General features: G+C 43.2%; 2 protein-coding genes across 2 annotated transcripts; one reads left to right on the top strand and one right to left on the bottom strand.

Moving 5' to 3' along the window:
* The first annotated feature begins 557 nt into the window (after positions 1–557).
* vopp1b (VOPP1 WW domain binding protein b) lies at positions 558–7,348 on the top strand. The gene is made up of 5 exons (XM_086102004.1): positions 558–884; positions 5,255–5,313; positions 5,441–5,518; positions 5,600–5,733; positions 5,925–7,348. The coding sequence occupies exons 1-5, from the start codon at positions 834–836 to the stop codon at positions 6,128–6,130; spliced, it is 528 nt and encodes a 175-aa protein (XP_085958130.1). The 5' UTR covers positions 558–833; the 3' UTR covers positions 6,131–7,348.
* Positions 7,349–7,351: 3 nt separating this feature from the next.
* lancl2 (LanC lantibiotic synthetase component C-like 2 (bacterial)) lies at positions 7,352–12,892 on the bottom strand. The gene is made up of 10 exons (XM_086102003.1): positions 12,592–12,892; positions 11,713–11,879; positions 11,318–11,435; positions 11,003–11,210; positions 10,780–10,927; positions 9,791–9,937; positions 9,491–9,673; positions 8,699–8,875; positions 8,434–8,506; positions 7,352–8,350 (listed from the first exon to the last, which is right to left on the bottom strand). The coding sequence occupies exons 2-10, from the start codon at positions 11,875–11,877 to the stop codon at positions 8,274–8,276; spliced, it is 1,296 nt and encodes a 431-aa protein (XP_085958129.1). The 5' UTR covers positions 11,878–11,879; positions 12,592–12,892; the 3' UTR covers positions 7,352–8,273.
* Positions 12,893–14,663: the final 1,771 nt, after the last annotated feature.

Here is a 14,663-nt window from a genome sequence, read left to right as displayed (position 1 = left end):
CCTGGCGGTGAAATGCCTGTCATTACAAGTCCAATTGAAATGAATGCAATCATTCACATCGAACCTTAATTGTGGACCAACCTTCAGCGGGCCGGATTAAAAAGACCAACGGGCCGGATTCGGCCCGCGGGCCGTAATTTGCCTAGAATGTCTGAGAGTCAGCTTCTGTGACCTCAGATGCAACACGCACGCAGTTGTTGTGACTGAGTAATTACACACACACCCAAAAAAAATTGTTCTTGACATTGTCTTGTGTTGCGTTTTACACAATACAGTGTCATTTTCTATGTAAGTATTTTTTTCCCCTCGGTTTTGTGGAATAATTCATTCTTTACTTGCGTTATATTGCAAATTACTGCATTATTCGCTACCGTCTTCCGGATAAAAGATTAAAGGACGGATGGCGAATTGAAATCTTCTGGTAATATTTTGTATTTGGCTCCGGACCAGGCATTTCCATTCATTTCAACGAGGAGTTTAGTCATGATGCCGCTCTGAAGTCACGTCTGTAAACCAAACGCGTGAGCTTGGTGGGTGACGAGGGTGCGAAAGGGGCGTGCTTGGAAGCAAACATCACAGGCTACCCGATCTTTTGCTACGGTCCTGCCTCGCCATTAATCCTGCGTCTGAACGAGCAAGGCTGTGCTGTCTCCCCCCCTCCCTCGCTCCTTTACCGGGCGCCAGACGCACTCCGGTGGCTGCGGTTGGATCGTCCGGATGTGATCTCCGCGGATCCCCGGGAGCAGGAATGAAAGCCGCACTGCCATAAAGGAGCGTCGAGTCTCCGCGTCGGCCCCTTTTCAGTGGAGCCGCTGACTTTGACCGGCGGAGAGATGAGGATTCCTCGGACCGATTTAGCCTTGACATTCTGGCTATTCATAGAGGTGAGTGAAGCTCGGCGTTGTTATTTTTTTTCTCACAGGTTTGGATAGACAATCGGCGGTTTTGGTCCTCCGTTTGTTGTTGAAAAAAAAATAATAATAATCCTAAAAAAAAAAAATGTATCACGCCAAGCTTCAGTCACGTGTGCTGCGTTAGATGCAGAGCGATCCCAGCTGAGTCCGTGTCAGACTGACAGCAATTTTAACACTAGCTCCCGAGGAATAAACATGATACGATCCGGAGAGATCGGATTTGGGGCATCATTGGGATATACAAAATGTTTTTGTCAAATCGGCTTTCTAAAAAAACAAAACAAAGCAACGCTGGGAACATTAGACTTGAAACAAATCCTGACTTTGAAGAAGACAAGGAAGTCAGCTTGTTTCCACCGTCGTGTCAAGTGAGAGCGAGAATCTCACGAAAAATCGGTGCTGAAAGGTGAGAGGTTACATGTGCAATATTCAAAGATGATTATTTTTCGATTGTCTCTGATGATTCTCATTTTATGTTTTGTCTCCAGTCCCCGTCGCCCCACATTAGGTTGTTGGGCCTATGCATGGCTCAATGTTATCCGGTATTTCATTATTTTGGGACGTCAGCAATGTTCACCCTGATCTTCTGAAGATTTCAAATGAATCACGGTATCCAACGAACCTCAGATATGAGTTTATTCACTATTTTTATTGGGTGTAAAATTTTATGTAAGACAATTGACAACAGATTCACACTTGCGATGGCTGTCCAGCAATATCTGCAAAGGTCAAATATAAAACATTGCTTTGGCGCCAACCGGTAGCATCTTGTTGTCGAGCGACAAAGTTGAATTGAGGTTGAGGAGGTGCAGTATCCACCCTGGAGTGGTCAATAGCCCACTGTTTTTTTGTTTTGTTTTTTGATCAGGCCAAAGTAATAACGGTGCCATTTGGTGGTGGCTTGGTGTTAGGCATCTTTTGAAGTGAGTTGAGGAGCTTTATTCAGACAGTTATAAGCGGGAACAGAAAATGAATAAATGTTAAGAAGGTCCTCACTGCATGACAATGGGGCAACACAATGGGCCGTATATGGTTTGTTCTAGAGGAAATGGTAACGGTCCCCATTTCCCCTGAAACCTCTCCGCCGACACTGGTATACATTTATTATTCACTTGTATCATGATTATTTTATCGTCACTCAGCTGACTGAGCTCATCCATTTTAAATGTACACAAAGGCAGTGTGGTCGGAATCAAGCCCTCCGACACCGTTCGTTCACTTTGATCGGTGGTGAAACCAGAGGTGGCTTGACTCGAGTCGGACTTAGCTCGTCAGTTTCGGGACGAGGACTCACTTGGCTAAAAGTTAAAAAAAAAAAAAAAAACGCCAGATGCTCATTCCTCCGTTATAGACTCGAAATGAATAAAAAGTGGCTCTCCTGTCTCCCTTCCCGTGCCTATTTTTAGAACTTGATGACATTATTGTGGGACCATATGGCCAGCGTTGTTTGTCTTCTATTTATACTGCGTTTACGCTGATCGCTCATCAACAAACAAATGCTCAACATAAGAGCTGTTTACGAGCATTCTGGCGTCACCAAGTGAACATAAGATTCAGTTTTGATTGACGCCTCAAGGGTGTAGAAATGTAACGCGTGATACTGAGAGCGCTAACATTTTGGCTACCTCGATTAGTTGCTAAAAGCCGACGTCAAGTGGTCATAATGTGATGTCTGGCTGCTGTATCTATTCCGCATACATTTTCTGTCGTTATTTTCTATGAATCCGAAAATAGAAAATGTTTCATGTATTATGTACGTCTCATCTCAGGCGCTGTCACGCTTTGCGCAGCTTTAGCGCAGCCGTACAGCCGCCGAAGCAGAACTTGATTGATTTTATTTTTTTTAAAACCATTCTGTTGTTTCAATCTGAGCATTCCAAAAGTAGAAGCCACCACTTGACGGCGTCATCGATCTGCCGCCTCGCCCCCGACTTTTCCTTTTCGCTTCGTTTCCAACGCCGTTTCTAATTTTGTTGTTGTGTTTCAGCTCACTCTGACAATCGAATGTTTCTCGTCGGCTCGCTAATGGCTCGGGCATCCGTGTGGTCAACGGCGATCAATAAGACAGCATGGATGCCCGATCGGTGGATGGGACAAGCATGTACCGGAAGAGCAAGCATTAAGAGATGTACAATATAAAGTCAAATCGATTAAAAAAACAACTTCAATGAAAGGATTTTTCTAACGTATTATCTGGAAGTTGAAGAAAACTGGTTATCATTGAGTTATTTTTTTGGTTTGGTCGATACCACAAGACCGATACCATTAGTACTCATGACACATGAAATTTCAATGTCAAATGGATGCAGTCTATACCAACTACGGGCAAGAACTACATTTTTTTTGTCTTAAGTATCGGTGCCTGGTATCGGCATCCTTTATGAGGACTTGAAATAAGGCCTGAGAGTGCAAGGTAGGGAGGCGCGTAGTATCAGAGCAATGTCTGTGAGGGAGCTTCATTATTGATCGCTCGCCTTTCACAAGTAGCGACTACAAAGGCGAAGCAGCCGGATCTCACACACACACTCACACACTTGCGGTTCGAATGGCTTAATGTTCAGTGTAGAACCATTTGAACTATTCAACCCCCATCCAATGTCCTCTGGCTAAAACCTCCGAGCAGCTTTTAAAGCAGCAGAGCACATTTGCTGGTTGTGTAAGAGTCTTTTTCTTTTTTTTTTGTCCCACGGGAGCACAGGGGGGGGGGGGGCATTTTCTTCCTCTGTCGGTTCTTTCGCTCTGTCTAATTGGAACAAGACAATGAACAGAGCTGGATGATGGCCATTGCTGGTAAATGGATAACAATTAGATCCAATCATGGAGAATGAACAGTGGTTAAGTCTGGAAATGTGCCACAAAAACATTCTGGTCTGAGCTGTTTGTGTTTAGCAGGCAGGGGGGGGGGGGGGCAGGGGGGGTTGTTGTTGTTTTGTTAATTTTTTAAAATTATGACTTGGAAAAAGAAAACAAAATATTTTTAGGGCACAATTGATTAGTCGACTCATATTAGCTGTTTTGTAATCATCAGGTTTTTTTTGGGGGGGGGAGGGAGGGGTGGCACAATATTTTCAATTTCCACACATTGTCAGATTACAACATCAAACAAAAATAATGGCATTCAAACATTCCGTCCTTCCACAATTAGCCAATTTATCTCTCAGTTGTAAAGTTACATAAGTACAATAGGACAACGTTTTTTTTTGTTGAAAGCATTAAGAGACACACACAAAAAAAAGTTATGTATTTTTAAAATTAATTGGTCAATTGATTGGTTATCGGAATTTTACATTGGAATCGGCCTAAAAAAAATCCATACTATTTACTTATTTTTTTCTAAATGGTAGGTTGACACCTATCGAGGGTCTGGGGGGTACACTGTATTGCTCAAGAGTGTCTATGTCATGTCAGGCTACAGTATATTTTGCATTGTGGACTACCGGTGACCTTAAAAACACCAAGCGGCAGCATGTAAATTACTCCTCAAGGTCACGGCATTTTATTGTTGTTGTGTGATCTCATACTGGGTGGGGATGAGCCTGCTGCTTGACAGAGTTGAGACTGCATTATTTTCCACATTCCAGCATATTTTTTTTTCCTGCAAAGTAGCCCCAAATGAAGGTCACAAGTTTGGGTCATACTTTGCCCTCGTCGTCTTCTGCGGGCCCCTCTGTACTCTCGGCTTCTTTGTGTGCAAATCTGATCGAGCCGGCAGTTTCACGCGCGTACGGGGAGGTCGTTTAAAAGGCAGTTAATTAAGCAGACAGCCGGCAGCGGCACTCGGCACGCTCACGATGGGCAAAAGGGAGCACTCGCAGGTTGCAGGGGGATCGTTGCTCTGTTTGGAGGCATTCTGAGATTCATCACAGAGGAGATAATTGTATACGGAAGGGCGTTATGATGTACAGTCAACGGGCACTTCATTGGGTACACCTGCAGAAGATACGATATATATGAGCAGTATAACATTTAGATTCTTAATTGGCACGCCACAATCTTCCATATTGGGTACTGTACAAGCACGAAGTATACGACAAAGTTCATAAATATATGAAGTCATTAAAAAAAACATACATAAAATAATAAATATTGCATTGAATATATGAGGTCAAAATGTTGAAACCAAATTATGCAATTTCATCGTACGAAAGTCTGCTAGCTTCATGCTAACAACGTGAAACGATAGATGGGCTAAATTGCCATTAAAGCTCAAGTAAGCGGATGTCATTTAAGTGCTTTGAACGAAACAAAAATTGTCGGTCTCTGCTGTGACGTGTGAGTAAATGGTAAATTAATTTGATGTGTTTTGGGGGGGGGGGGCGGTTTTCCTCTCTTTTTGACAGGCTATAGAGGCCAAAAAGTACTGCTGGTATTTTGAAGGTGGATACCCCATATACTTCATGTAAGTACCATCATGATGTGACTCATTGAACTGGAAAACTGATGAGGAAGCCACTTTGGCTATATCATTTTAGCCAACATCAAATGGTATTTTTTTTCTGCCAAAACGTTATCTTTGATCGATCCAGATGTCGCTCATACGAGGACTGCTGCGGGACTCGCTGCTGTGTGAGAGCTCTATCCATCCAGAGACTCTGGTATTTCTGGTGAGCACTCTGCCTTCAGAACCGCATCCCAAACATGTATTTCCCAATTGTCCATCCGCTCTTTTCGTGGTTTCATCACAGGGTGCTGCTGATGATGGGCGTGCTGTTCTGCTGCGGCGCCGGCTTCTTGATCCGTCGAAGGATGTACCCGTCGTCTCTGAGAGATGAGCCTGCCTTCAACGTGTCCTTCACCAGACACGCCGTCACCACGCCAGGTAAACAGATCAAATTGATGCACACCGCTCAAAATAATCAATCATTGTATATTTAAACGGCGAGTTCACCCAAACCACATCAGCTCGGCGAACAAAATCCACCAGCTCAATGCTAACATCAAAATGCAAAACGCTGTCGCTAATGGAAATTAGCATGTAATCGATCAATATCTTTTTTCTGCTCCGTGTAGTTTCCCAGCAGCCAGGAAGCGTGCAGGGCTTCAGTGTGAACGGGATGACGGCCGGTGACCCAGCGCTCGCCATGACGCACCCCGCGTACCCGCCGCAGCCCGGCTCCGCCCACATGATGCTGGCCCCTTACCCGCCACCGCCATCTTACTGCAACCACCCACCACCGTCCTATGAACAAATTTTCCACAACGGGGACAAGAAGTAACAAACGCACAAAAAAAAAAAAAAAGCAGGAAGAAGGAATGCCCGCTGTTTGTTGGACCTTAACTGTTTGTCTGAGAACACCGGCACCCCGTTTGTTGTCCTGGAGAAAAGACTAAAAATAAAGAAATAAATAAAAACGCAACAGGCACAGCAATCTAGATGCATGGTCACACCTTCATTTGCATTCACTACTTATTTTCTCTTCGTTCAAGTGGATCAGGGGGATTCACACTCACCAGCTTCCTTTTGCCTCCCAGCTGCACAATGTATAATGCCATCAAAATGCGCCATGTAATTAAAAACAAAACAAAACAGGATGCCATTTGATTCAATGAAAACTTATTTTTTAGTATTTTCAAATGATCTGCCGTAAAGATAAATAACGAGAGAAGTTTTGTTGAAGGCCGATGTACCGATACGATTCGACTTCGGCTACCACCATGACGGCTTTAATATTTTGGGGAGTATTTAGGTTTTTTATTTTTTTTTCACAAATTCAAAAAGTGTGAAAAGTAAATTCTGACAGGGGAAGGCACTTGCAGTAAGTTTACTACGTTGTGTTTGGGACAAATGGACCTGCCACCAAACAGCAATACCCCACGAACGTCTCGACAACTTGACCAATTAAGTGTGTGCTGTTAATCAGAAGCTAATGCATTTAGCTAACGCTAATCTTCACGTCCAACAAAACCTTTTGTCTTAGAGGTGACAACAATGGCATTATACGTGGGGGAGATTGGAATGTTTACAAATGAGTGTTTCACTGTACTGTAGTCTGGCCATTGCTTGAAAGTAGCTCTGGATCTTCCTCCAGATGAGCAAGTTATGACATGTGCTGAGAAACTGGTGTTGACACACTTGGTTTGTGCAGGAACTCTACTGACCAAACAATACAAGGTCAAGTGTCCATAATACGTCCCTTTTCAGTTACCAAATATGGTTCACTTCCCAATACATTTATTACATTGTCGTTAAGACAGGCTCATGTTTGGTCCCATTTCCCCTGTTTGGAGAAAATGTAATCCTGAAATGATTGCCTTCTCTTTTTATAGTCCATTCAGACTGGACAAAAAGCCTGAACACTGACAAACGCCACATCAAGTAGGTGTGCCACAGGGTCGTGGTTAAGTTCCTCATTTGTTTTCTTTCAAAACTGGACAAACATTCATTGATTCTTCTTGTCCCATTTACAAAACACAATAAATAGACTTGAACCACAGTGGATTTTTTTTTTTGGTAAAATTTACTGCAAAACAAGTGTTACATTTTTTTTCACAGTTTATACAATATTATTACACACTGGCGGGTCAAACACGACACGTTTTGGATAAAAACACAGAGGGACAACATTTCATGAGAATGAGGCATTTGTGTGCATTCATACGCTGTCGGCCTCAATGACTTTCATGTTAGGAGCAGAATATAGTTTATAGTACCTCTTCTTTTTTTTTTTTTAAATTCATTTGCATGTGACCTTTCGGAACTATTTGTTTGCAAACCTTTTATTTGGGTGCAATATTGAACTTTACTTGGGCAAAACATTTTAATTGAATCACTGCTGAGTTCTCTTTTGTCCACATTTAAGTACTAAGTTCCTGTATTTATTTCTTTTTTTTAAAACGCTATTGTCGGTACTTTGAGAGCCAAGTGTTATTTTCGAGGGTGTACTTTTGTAAAAACTTTGTGAACCACTACTTCCGCTGAATAACAACGCTGGATGAATCATTCATGAGCCAGTTTGTGTTTTTGCCACCATTTCAGAGGCTAATTATTTCATTTCTGGGTTGTTATCAAACATGCATTCATGTGTATGGCTTCTTACTAAACACACACCCCCCCCCCAAAAAAAACACCTCCAGTTTGAGACAAAAGACAGTTAAAAAAATGAAACAAACATTTCACATACAGAATGGAAAAAGAAAAATTACATCACTGGCAGGACATGAAGAACCACTTGAGCATGCACGTGAATACAAATAGCACATGTTCACGACACATCCAGTTCATGTATGACAGTCATTCATAGTTGACCTATAACATGTACTTTGGTCAAAAAATAGGTTCCGAACACTTTGGCGGCTTGAAAACGACGTGAAACAAATGAGATCTGCTCAAAACTTTAGCCGCTTCTTGGCTCCAGCAGATCAATGTTCAAAGGCGGGGAAACAGGAAGCTTCGGGCTCGGCCATTTCGGACAGGTAGTGGATGGTCCCCGCCATACCTGATGGATAAAACGGGGGATTCATTCCTCTCAGAGAAATATTGACCGCAAAATGAATCAATTGTCAAGTGATTTTTCGATACCTTCAAAAAGTGAGTAGGGTCTGTCAGGGATGCGGCAGCCGTGAGTCCCGTAGTCCAAACACCACTCAGCAAACTGAGTAAACAAGAACGAAGCGGAAAGTCATGGCTCAAATGTCCACTTCGCCATATAAGGCCGTTTTGGATGCTCAAGTGTGCGCTTGATTATCTTCACAAAGCCTTTTTGTTTGGGGGGGTTTTCCAAAGCGTATTTATAGTACACAGACAAGTCCAAATTTGAAAAGGTTAGCTTTGATCCGTTTATTACCTTGCAGGCACGGTACAGGTACTTCTTCTCCTGGGTGAGTTTGTACAGAGACAGGAAGGCATAGCCGTTACCGGCGGTACCGTGGCAGATGCCGTAGCCTTTTCGGAGAAGACCCCTCTGCCAAATCACCTCGCCACATTCGACTGCTTCCTTCAGGTACTTCTCTTCTTTAAAAACCTGGGGGGAGGGGAGAAGGACACACACCCCAGTAGACAGTCTGCTATGTTGCTGTTCAATACATCTGAAGGTCAAATTATGTACATTTATTTTAAAATTTGCACATGTCACATTTATTTCGATCATTTCTGTAATGCTGGGACAGAAATACGAGACGGACGTTGTTCATAATAGATTCCCCTTTAAGGATACTTTCAATGTTGAGCTTCACGCGTCTCTCACCGACTGCAGCGAGAGCGCTAACGGCACATTTTGTGCCGAGCGGCTCCCCGAGAAAGCGGGGGGGGGGGTTTCGCTCGTAATTTATAACTAAACCGCGCGTGGGTGATGTGTCAAGTCAGGCTGTTAAAAAAATGAAATATCGTGCGCGCGGCACAAATCCTTTGCACGGATTCTTGCTCAGTCTTCTCATCTCTTTCGGCCTGACTGTGTTTTATAAACTGATGAATCACAGTTTGACTGTGGTGGGGGCGGCGAAGGGGGGGGGGCTACTCCGTGTTCAATGAGGCTTGCAAAAAGGGTATCGCGTGCCAACTTTTTGCAGTCAGAAGCAGAGGGCCATCCAGAACAAGACAAACGATGAGCATGACATTGAAGCGGCTTCGTTCGTCGTACCTTATAAGCCATTATGAGCACGTGGATGACGCCGGGCGCCCCGTGGCACCAGTGAACCAGTCGGTCGCTCTCATTGCTCAGCGACGAGGGGAAGTTACCCGAACGGAATCTCTTGTGGCGGATGTAGTCGATACTGGGCCGAACCAACTCGGACAGCACGTCCGGGTGGACCCTCGCCCCCGGCTGACCGAAGAGACATTTTACACAAACCCCAGTATGCACGCTTTTGAATCGTCACTTGCTGGATTGGCTTGTAAAGAATCGAAAGAGAAAGTGGGACTTTGTCAAGCCTGCTTTTACCTGCATAAGCATGTAAAAGATTCCGGCCAGGCCATGGGCAGCGCCAACATATTGCTTCTTGTGCCATTCATAGAGCAGAGGGCAGCGCTCCGTCTTCTTCAGCTCTGCTGACAGATTCTTCCCTGACTCAATAATGGCCGTCACTACCTGGGTCGAAAAGGAACCGGTGTCAGGAAGAGCCCCAAAACGCAATTTCATTCCCAATTGTGATGCACATTTCAACCAACATACGCTTATGCGTTAAAAAGAAAACAAACAAACCGTATTTTCAGCATATAGTATAAGGCGCACCTTCAATGAATGGCCTTTTTTAAAACTGCGTTTCACATATAGGGCGCAATGCATTATAAGGCGCATAGAATAGACGCTACAACAGTGGCTGCAGTTGCATTATGCATCCAGTAGATGGAGCTACACTAAAGCAATACAATACAACACAGCTTTATTTATATGGCGCTTTCACAACCGCTGCAGCTGTAACAAAGCGCTTTATGGAACATTTAAAATACTACATCCAAGAAATCAGAATATTGATCCATATATATATATATATATACATATACAGGTATATATATACACATAGGGTGCATTGGATTATAAGGCGCACTGTTGGTTTTTGAGAAAATGGAATGCTCTCAAATGCGCCTTATAGTGCGGAAAATACGGTAATAATAAATGAAGAAACATTGCTTCCAATCAAAATTTTCACTAGGCCATAAAGTGAAATGATCAAAGGTAAAAGCAAGAAAAATACAACGGGAACAACACTCGCTAACTGCACCCTGAGGCAACCATTTGATAAAGAAAATGAGCCGCGGTGGCCAGGCCGGATTTATGAGCACAAATAATGGTTACCTGCAGTGCAGTGCTTCGGGAATCTGCTACTCCAAAACAAAATGTTAGTTTCACCTCAGATACTACTGCCATCTCCTTCTAAAAATAAATCATGGGAATTGGATGTTCATTTAAAAGCACAAAACATGTCTCACTTTTGAAATGGTGGCTTCGTCCACCGTGTCACCTCCTATTTCCTTATTGACATACAACAGAGCGTACAGGTAACCGGCTCGCCCATACAGCAATTCATCCGGCATCTCCGAATCTGCACTGAGCACTGACCGCTGCAGCTGGAGGAGCCTGACGAGGGGGAAAAAAACTCAATGTAATTGGACAAGTGTCTGCAAAACTGTATCTTAACTCAGGAACACTCGCTTGGAAAGACAATCGCTGCTGTCGGCGGCGTTGCCCAGCTTGTGGTGGACCACTGCGCCCACCGCCAGCGGCCCGGCGTCACCACAGAGGAAAGTCACTTTGCGGCCATTCAGAATCCTCATTGATCTCTTGACATAGTCCAACGCCCTTTGCAGGTGCGCCACGTCATTGGACCCACGATACAGCTGCACGTACAGTAAAGCAATGCCTGAATAGGAGAGAGGGAATTATGCGGAAACCTATTCATTCAAGAGTAGCGTTATTAACCAGACATTAGATTGTGATGCACTGCATATATCTTCACAGGTGACAGACCTGTCCAGCCAGTGTACGTCGAGAAGTCATGGGGGTCAGCAGTTTTCAAGCCCTCCTCCATTTGCTGAAGCAGATCTTTTATCTTACTTTGAACCTTCCTTTGGAAGGAGGAGCTCACCTGAACGGAGGCACAATACCGTAAATACTTATTATATTTAATTTAGTGCATTCCCTCGACTGGTACGCAACTGACAGTTATAAATGCGCCATAACTTCGTCATAAGAATTCGTGCATTATTGCATTGAATTAAAAAAAAACAGACATGACCTAGATGCGATTGAAGACCGATTTAAGTAAGTATTCAAACAAAGGGGGTCTTTAAACTGAAAATGTCCAAGTTAGAGAGCCCTTGTTTATGTTGGCGTACATTCTGCAAAACGACAAAGGAGCTCACTTTTCCTTCCCCATCAAACGGTTCATTGTAATCCACTTCTGCTCCAGAACTGGACGTGAGGACTCCTTGGTCCCAGTCGGTGTAAGGGTTTGGGAAAGAACGCTCCTCCATTTCAGCTTCCGTCACCGAGATGAGCTTCAGACGTTTTGACATGTTATCTCCCATTCCTACGGCAACACCAGAGGGTCAAAATCCTCCGACACACAGGAACAATTTAAAAAAGAAACGCGTTCGTGAAGAAATAAATCCATGCCCTTATTTTACTTCTTTTGGGGATTAGCATGAAAAACTGTTACATGTATAAATTAGTAATTAACTGGCACAGCATAAGCGACTCATTTTGCTTCTGGATGATTCAACTATGCTGAAGAGTGGTTTATCACTAAACTGCTACTTATTTCTTTCAGCCGTGGGCCTCACATTTTAGTAATCTGATAGTAGTAGTGGTTGTCAAACTTTTTAAACCGAGTACAACCATCATCATCGAAATTAAAATGCGGTGTTCATTGAAAATGTGATCTTTTAATTCTAAAAAGTATATTTTCCATTAAATGCAACTGCATTCAACTCAAGTTAAACACAACAGAACTTTACTTTTACTTTATTCAAATCCCTTAAAATAAATTGAACAGTAGCTGAATAATTTATTTTCGCCGACACATGATTTGAAAACTACTTAATCCACCAATTTATTGTGTACATGCAATATTGTGATGAAGGTAATTAAACATTACATTTATATGGGTTCACAGCCATAATCTCTCTGAGGGAAACCATCACAATGCGGTTTGACACCGGTGTGCCATCCTTAGCAGGCCTACATTTACTTTTCAAACGCAAACGCTTAAAAAGACATTTTGAGGCAAAATTGTCTATTACCGATTTGTGATGAACAGGCTATGGTGTCTCCAGAGTTTGTATAGATGAGAATGATCCTATATTGGCAGCCAGTAGCGTCTCCCTTATCCCCAGCCTGCAGTATCCCTTCCACAGTGAGTGAAAATTGGAAGCCGCAGTCAGGGCGATCGGGCGGGACAAGAAGCCTCCGTCAGCTGCAGTCCCCCAGCATCCTCAAACCCTGCAGCGGCTGCCGCTCGACAAATAAAAAGCCAACCCTCCTACACACACACACGAATAACACACACACACACTGCGGGTGAAGATCTAACCCCCTTCCCCCTGACCGCCACTCTAGTCATCCCCATAACAAACAGTACTCGCCAGTACCCAGCAGCGCAGTGCAAGCAGTCGACTCCGACCGTGAATGGTGACAGATGGTGTTGGTGTATGATGCTTTGCTGTCGGGGATTAGACATCATTGCAAATAAATCCACACATGCCGCCACCCATCCTTACGTAGTACACTTGCACCCCACCCCTCTCCCTTTCACCAGCATGGACCATTTTGATTCTGTAGTGGTAAGGGTCACGAGCATCAGATGATGCAGCATCACTCGCCAAATCATTCGGCATGCATGTCAATCAATGTAACAAAGCCTTATTCTGTATCCATAATTAAATCGTTTAAATGAAATCCTCCTCTCAAAACGTGCCGTTCGCCTGCATGTGGCTGAGAAAATAATTAGACACATATTTCCTTAGATCTAATTGTAATAATATAAAAACATGTTTTTGCTTGATGCAGTGTTTAATTCCACATGTGATTTGTCAAACGTGCACAGTGAATCAAGTTATTGGTGTTTTTTTGTTTCTGTAAACAGTGCAGGTACTATAAAGCACTTGTTTTGCCTTATCAACCTACTTCAGCACTATATTCCCAAAGTGTAGGCTTACTCGTACCAATTATCCGCCAAAATTAATTCCCAACTGCTCAAGGCAGATTGCTACCCCACACTGAATCTTTGTGTTTGAGGTTTCTTCCATTGAGAGGGAGGATTTGAGTGCCTCGATCGGAAAGTTCTTGGTGTTCACTTAGTTTTCTAAAACGGAAGAGGGGCATGCCTGCATGTTGAGCAGGTCCACATCTACAGCGTCTTGAATTTATCTGGGAATTGCCACGATAAATAAAAATGTATCTTACAGTTCTTTGGCTTCATTCATCACATTTTTAAAGGTCATTTTACTCAAGTCACACATCACAACAACAAAGAAAACAAGATATGCTGCACAACCAAACTACACACAAAAAACAATCAATCAAACAAACAAACACAGGGAATAAACTCACAACAAAATGAACCATAACATGACTAGAGCAACATAGCAGCAACAATGAGCCATCAAGGACTGAGCAAAACCTGGAAACTAAATACAAGTAAATTGATGAGACAACTCGGTGCACCTGGGCAAGGCCCCAGTGACTGAAGAAGCTGATTGGTTGACACAAAGAACCGGTTAACAAGAACAGGTGGACAAAAAGAACCTGACGAGCAAGACAAGGAAACAAGTCATGTGAATTCAAACCAAGCATAATCCAAACGAGAAAAAAACACATCATAAATTACAAATAAAACATACTTGCCATTTGTCCATGTCTGCATATTGCTCCAGTCATATAAAGGAAGTAGAAGAGCAATGTTTTGAACTGCTGTATTGTTGAAGTGAGGAATGATCTCTTGAGCTGCAGTACCCTCTATTGGCGAGGAACCGTAACTGCAAAGAGACGGTTTCTCGCTCTGGTCATTCATGAACAATCAAGTCAAGTCGGTGAAAATGACAAAAAAGAGTCTGGATTTTTGGTAGCCTTTCTTTGTTGAATCCGTTTCCAATTTTCCTCTGAGAAAGCTTGCTAAACACAGAGACAGAAAACAGCAGAAGTCACAGTTAAAACCTTATTATGAAATTTGAACACAAACGTGTGATCCTCTCATATACCACTAGAGGGAATCTGCGTACTACTCTGGGAATCACGGATTTTTGTCAAACCACAAATCACACCTCAACTAACTCAACTCGGATGCCTTTGTGGAATTTGCTTTGTGTACTGGCGC

The sequence above is a fragment of the Hippocampus guttulatus genome, chromosome 21, assembly GCF_054856545.1.
Source record: "Hippocampus guttulatus isolate MCC_2025c chromosome 21, RoL_Hgut_1.0, whole genome shotgun sequence".
Taxonomy (NCBI): domain Eukaryota; kingdom Metazoa; phylum Chordata; class Actinopteri; order Syngnathiformes; family Syngnathidae; genus Hippocampus; species Hippocampus guttulatus.
The sequence above is the reverse complement of the archived record's forward strand: the minus strand, read 5'-3'. Positions and strand labels throughout refer to the sequence as shown.

What these genes read in the sequence shown, in the direction of transcription:
- vopp1b (XM_086102004.1), top strand. Translation starts at nt 834, where the DNA reads ATGAGGATTCCTCGGACCGATTTAGCCTTGACATTCTGGCTATTCATA. An exon ending in CATTCTGGCTATTCATAGAG is followed by an intron (nt 885 to 5,254) that starts GTGAGTGAAGCT and finishes TCTTTTTGACAG; the next exon opens with GCTATAGAGGCCAAAAAGTA. An exon ending in ACACGCCGTCACCACGCCAG is followed by an intron (nt 5,734 to 5,924) that starts GTAAACAGATCA and finishes TGCTCCGTGTAG; the next exon opens with TTTCCCAGCAGCCAGGAAGC.
- lancl2 (XM_086102003.1), bottom strand. Translation starts at nt 11,877, where the DNA reads ATGGGAGATAACATGTCAAAACGTCTGAAGCTCATCTCGGTGACGGAA. An exon ending in CGTTTGATGGGGAAGGAAAA is followed by an intron (nt 11,436 to 11,712) that starts GTGAGCTCCTTT and finishes GCCTCCGTTCAG; the next exon opens with GTGAGCTCCTCCTTCCAAAG. An exon ending in GACGTACACTGGCTGGACAG is followed by an intron (nt 11,211 to 11,317) that starts GTCTGTCACCTG and finishes TCTCCTATTCAG; the next exon opens with GCATTGCTTTACTGTACGTG.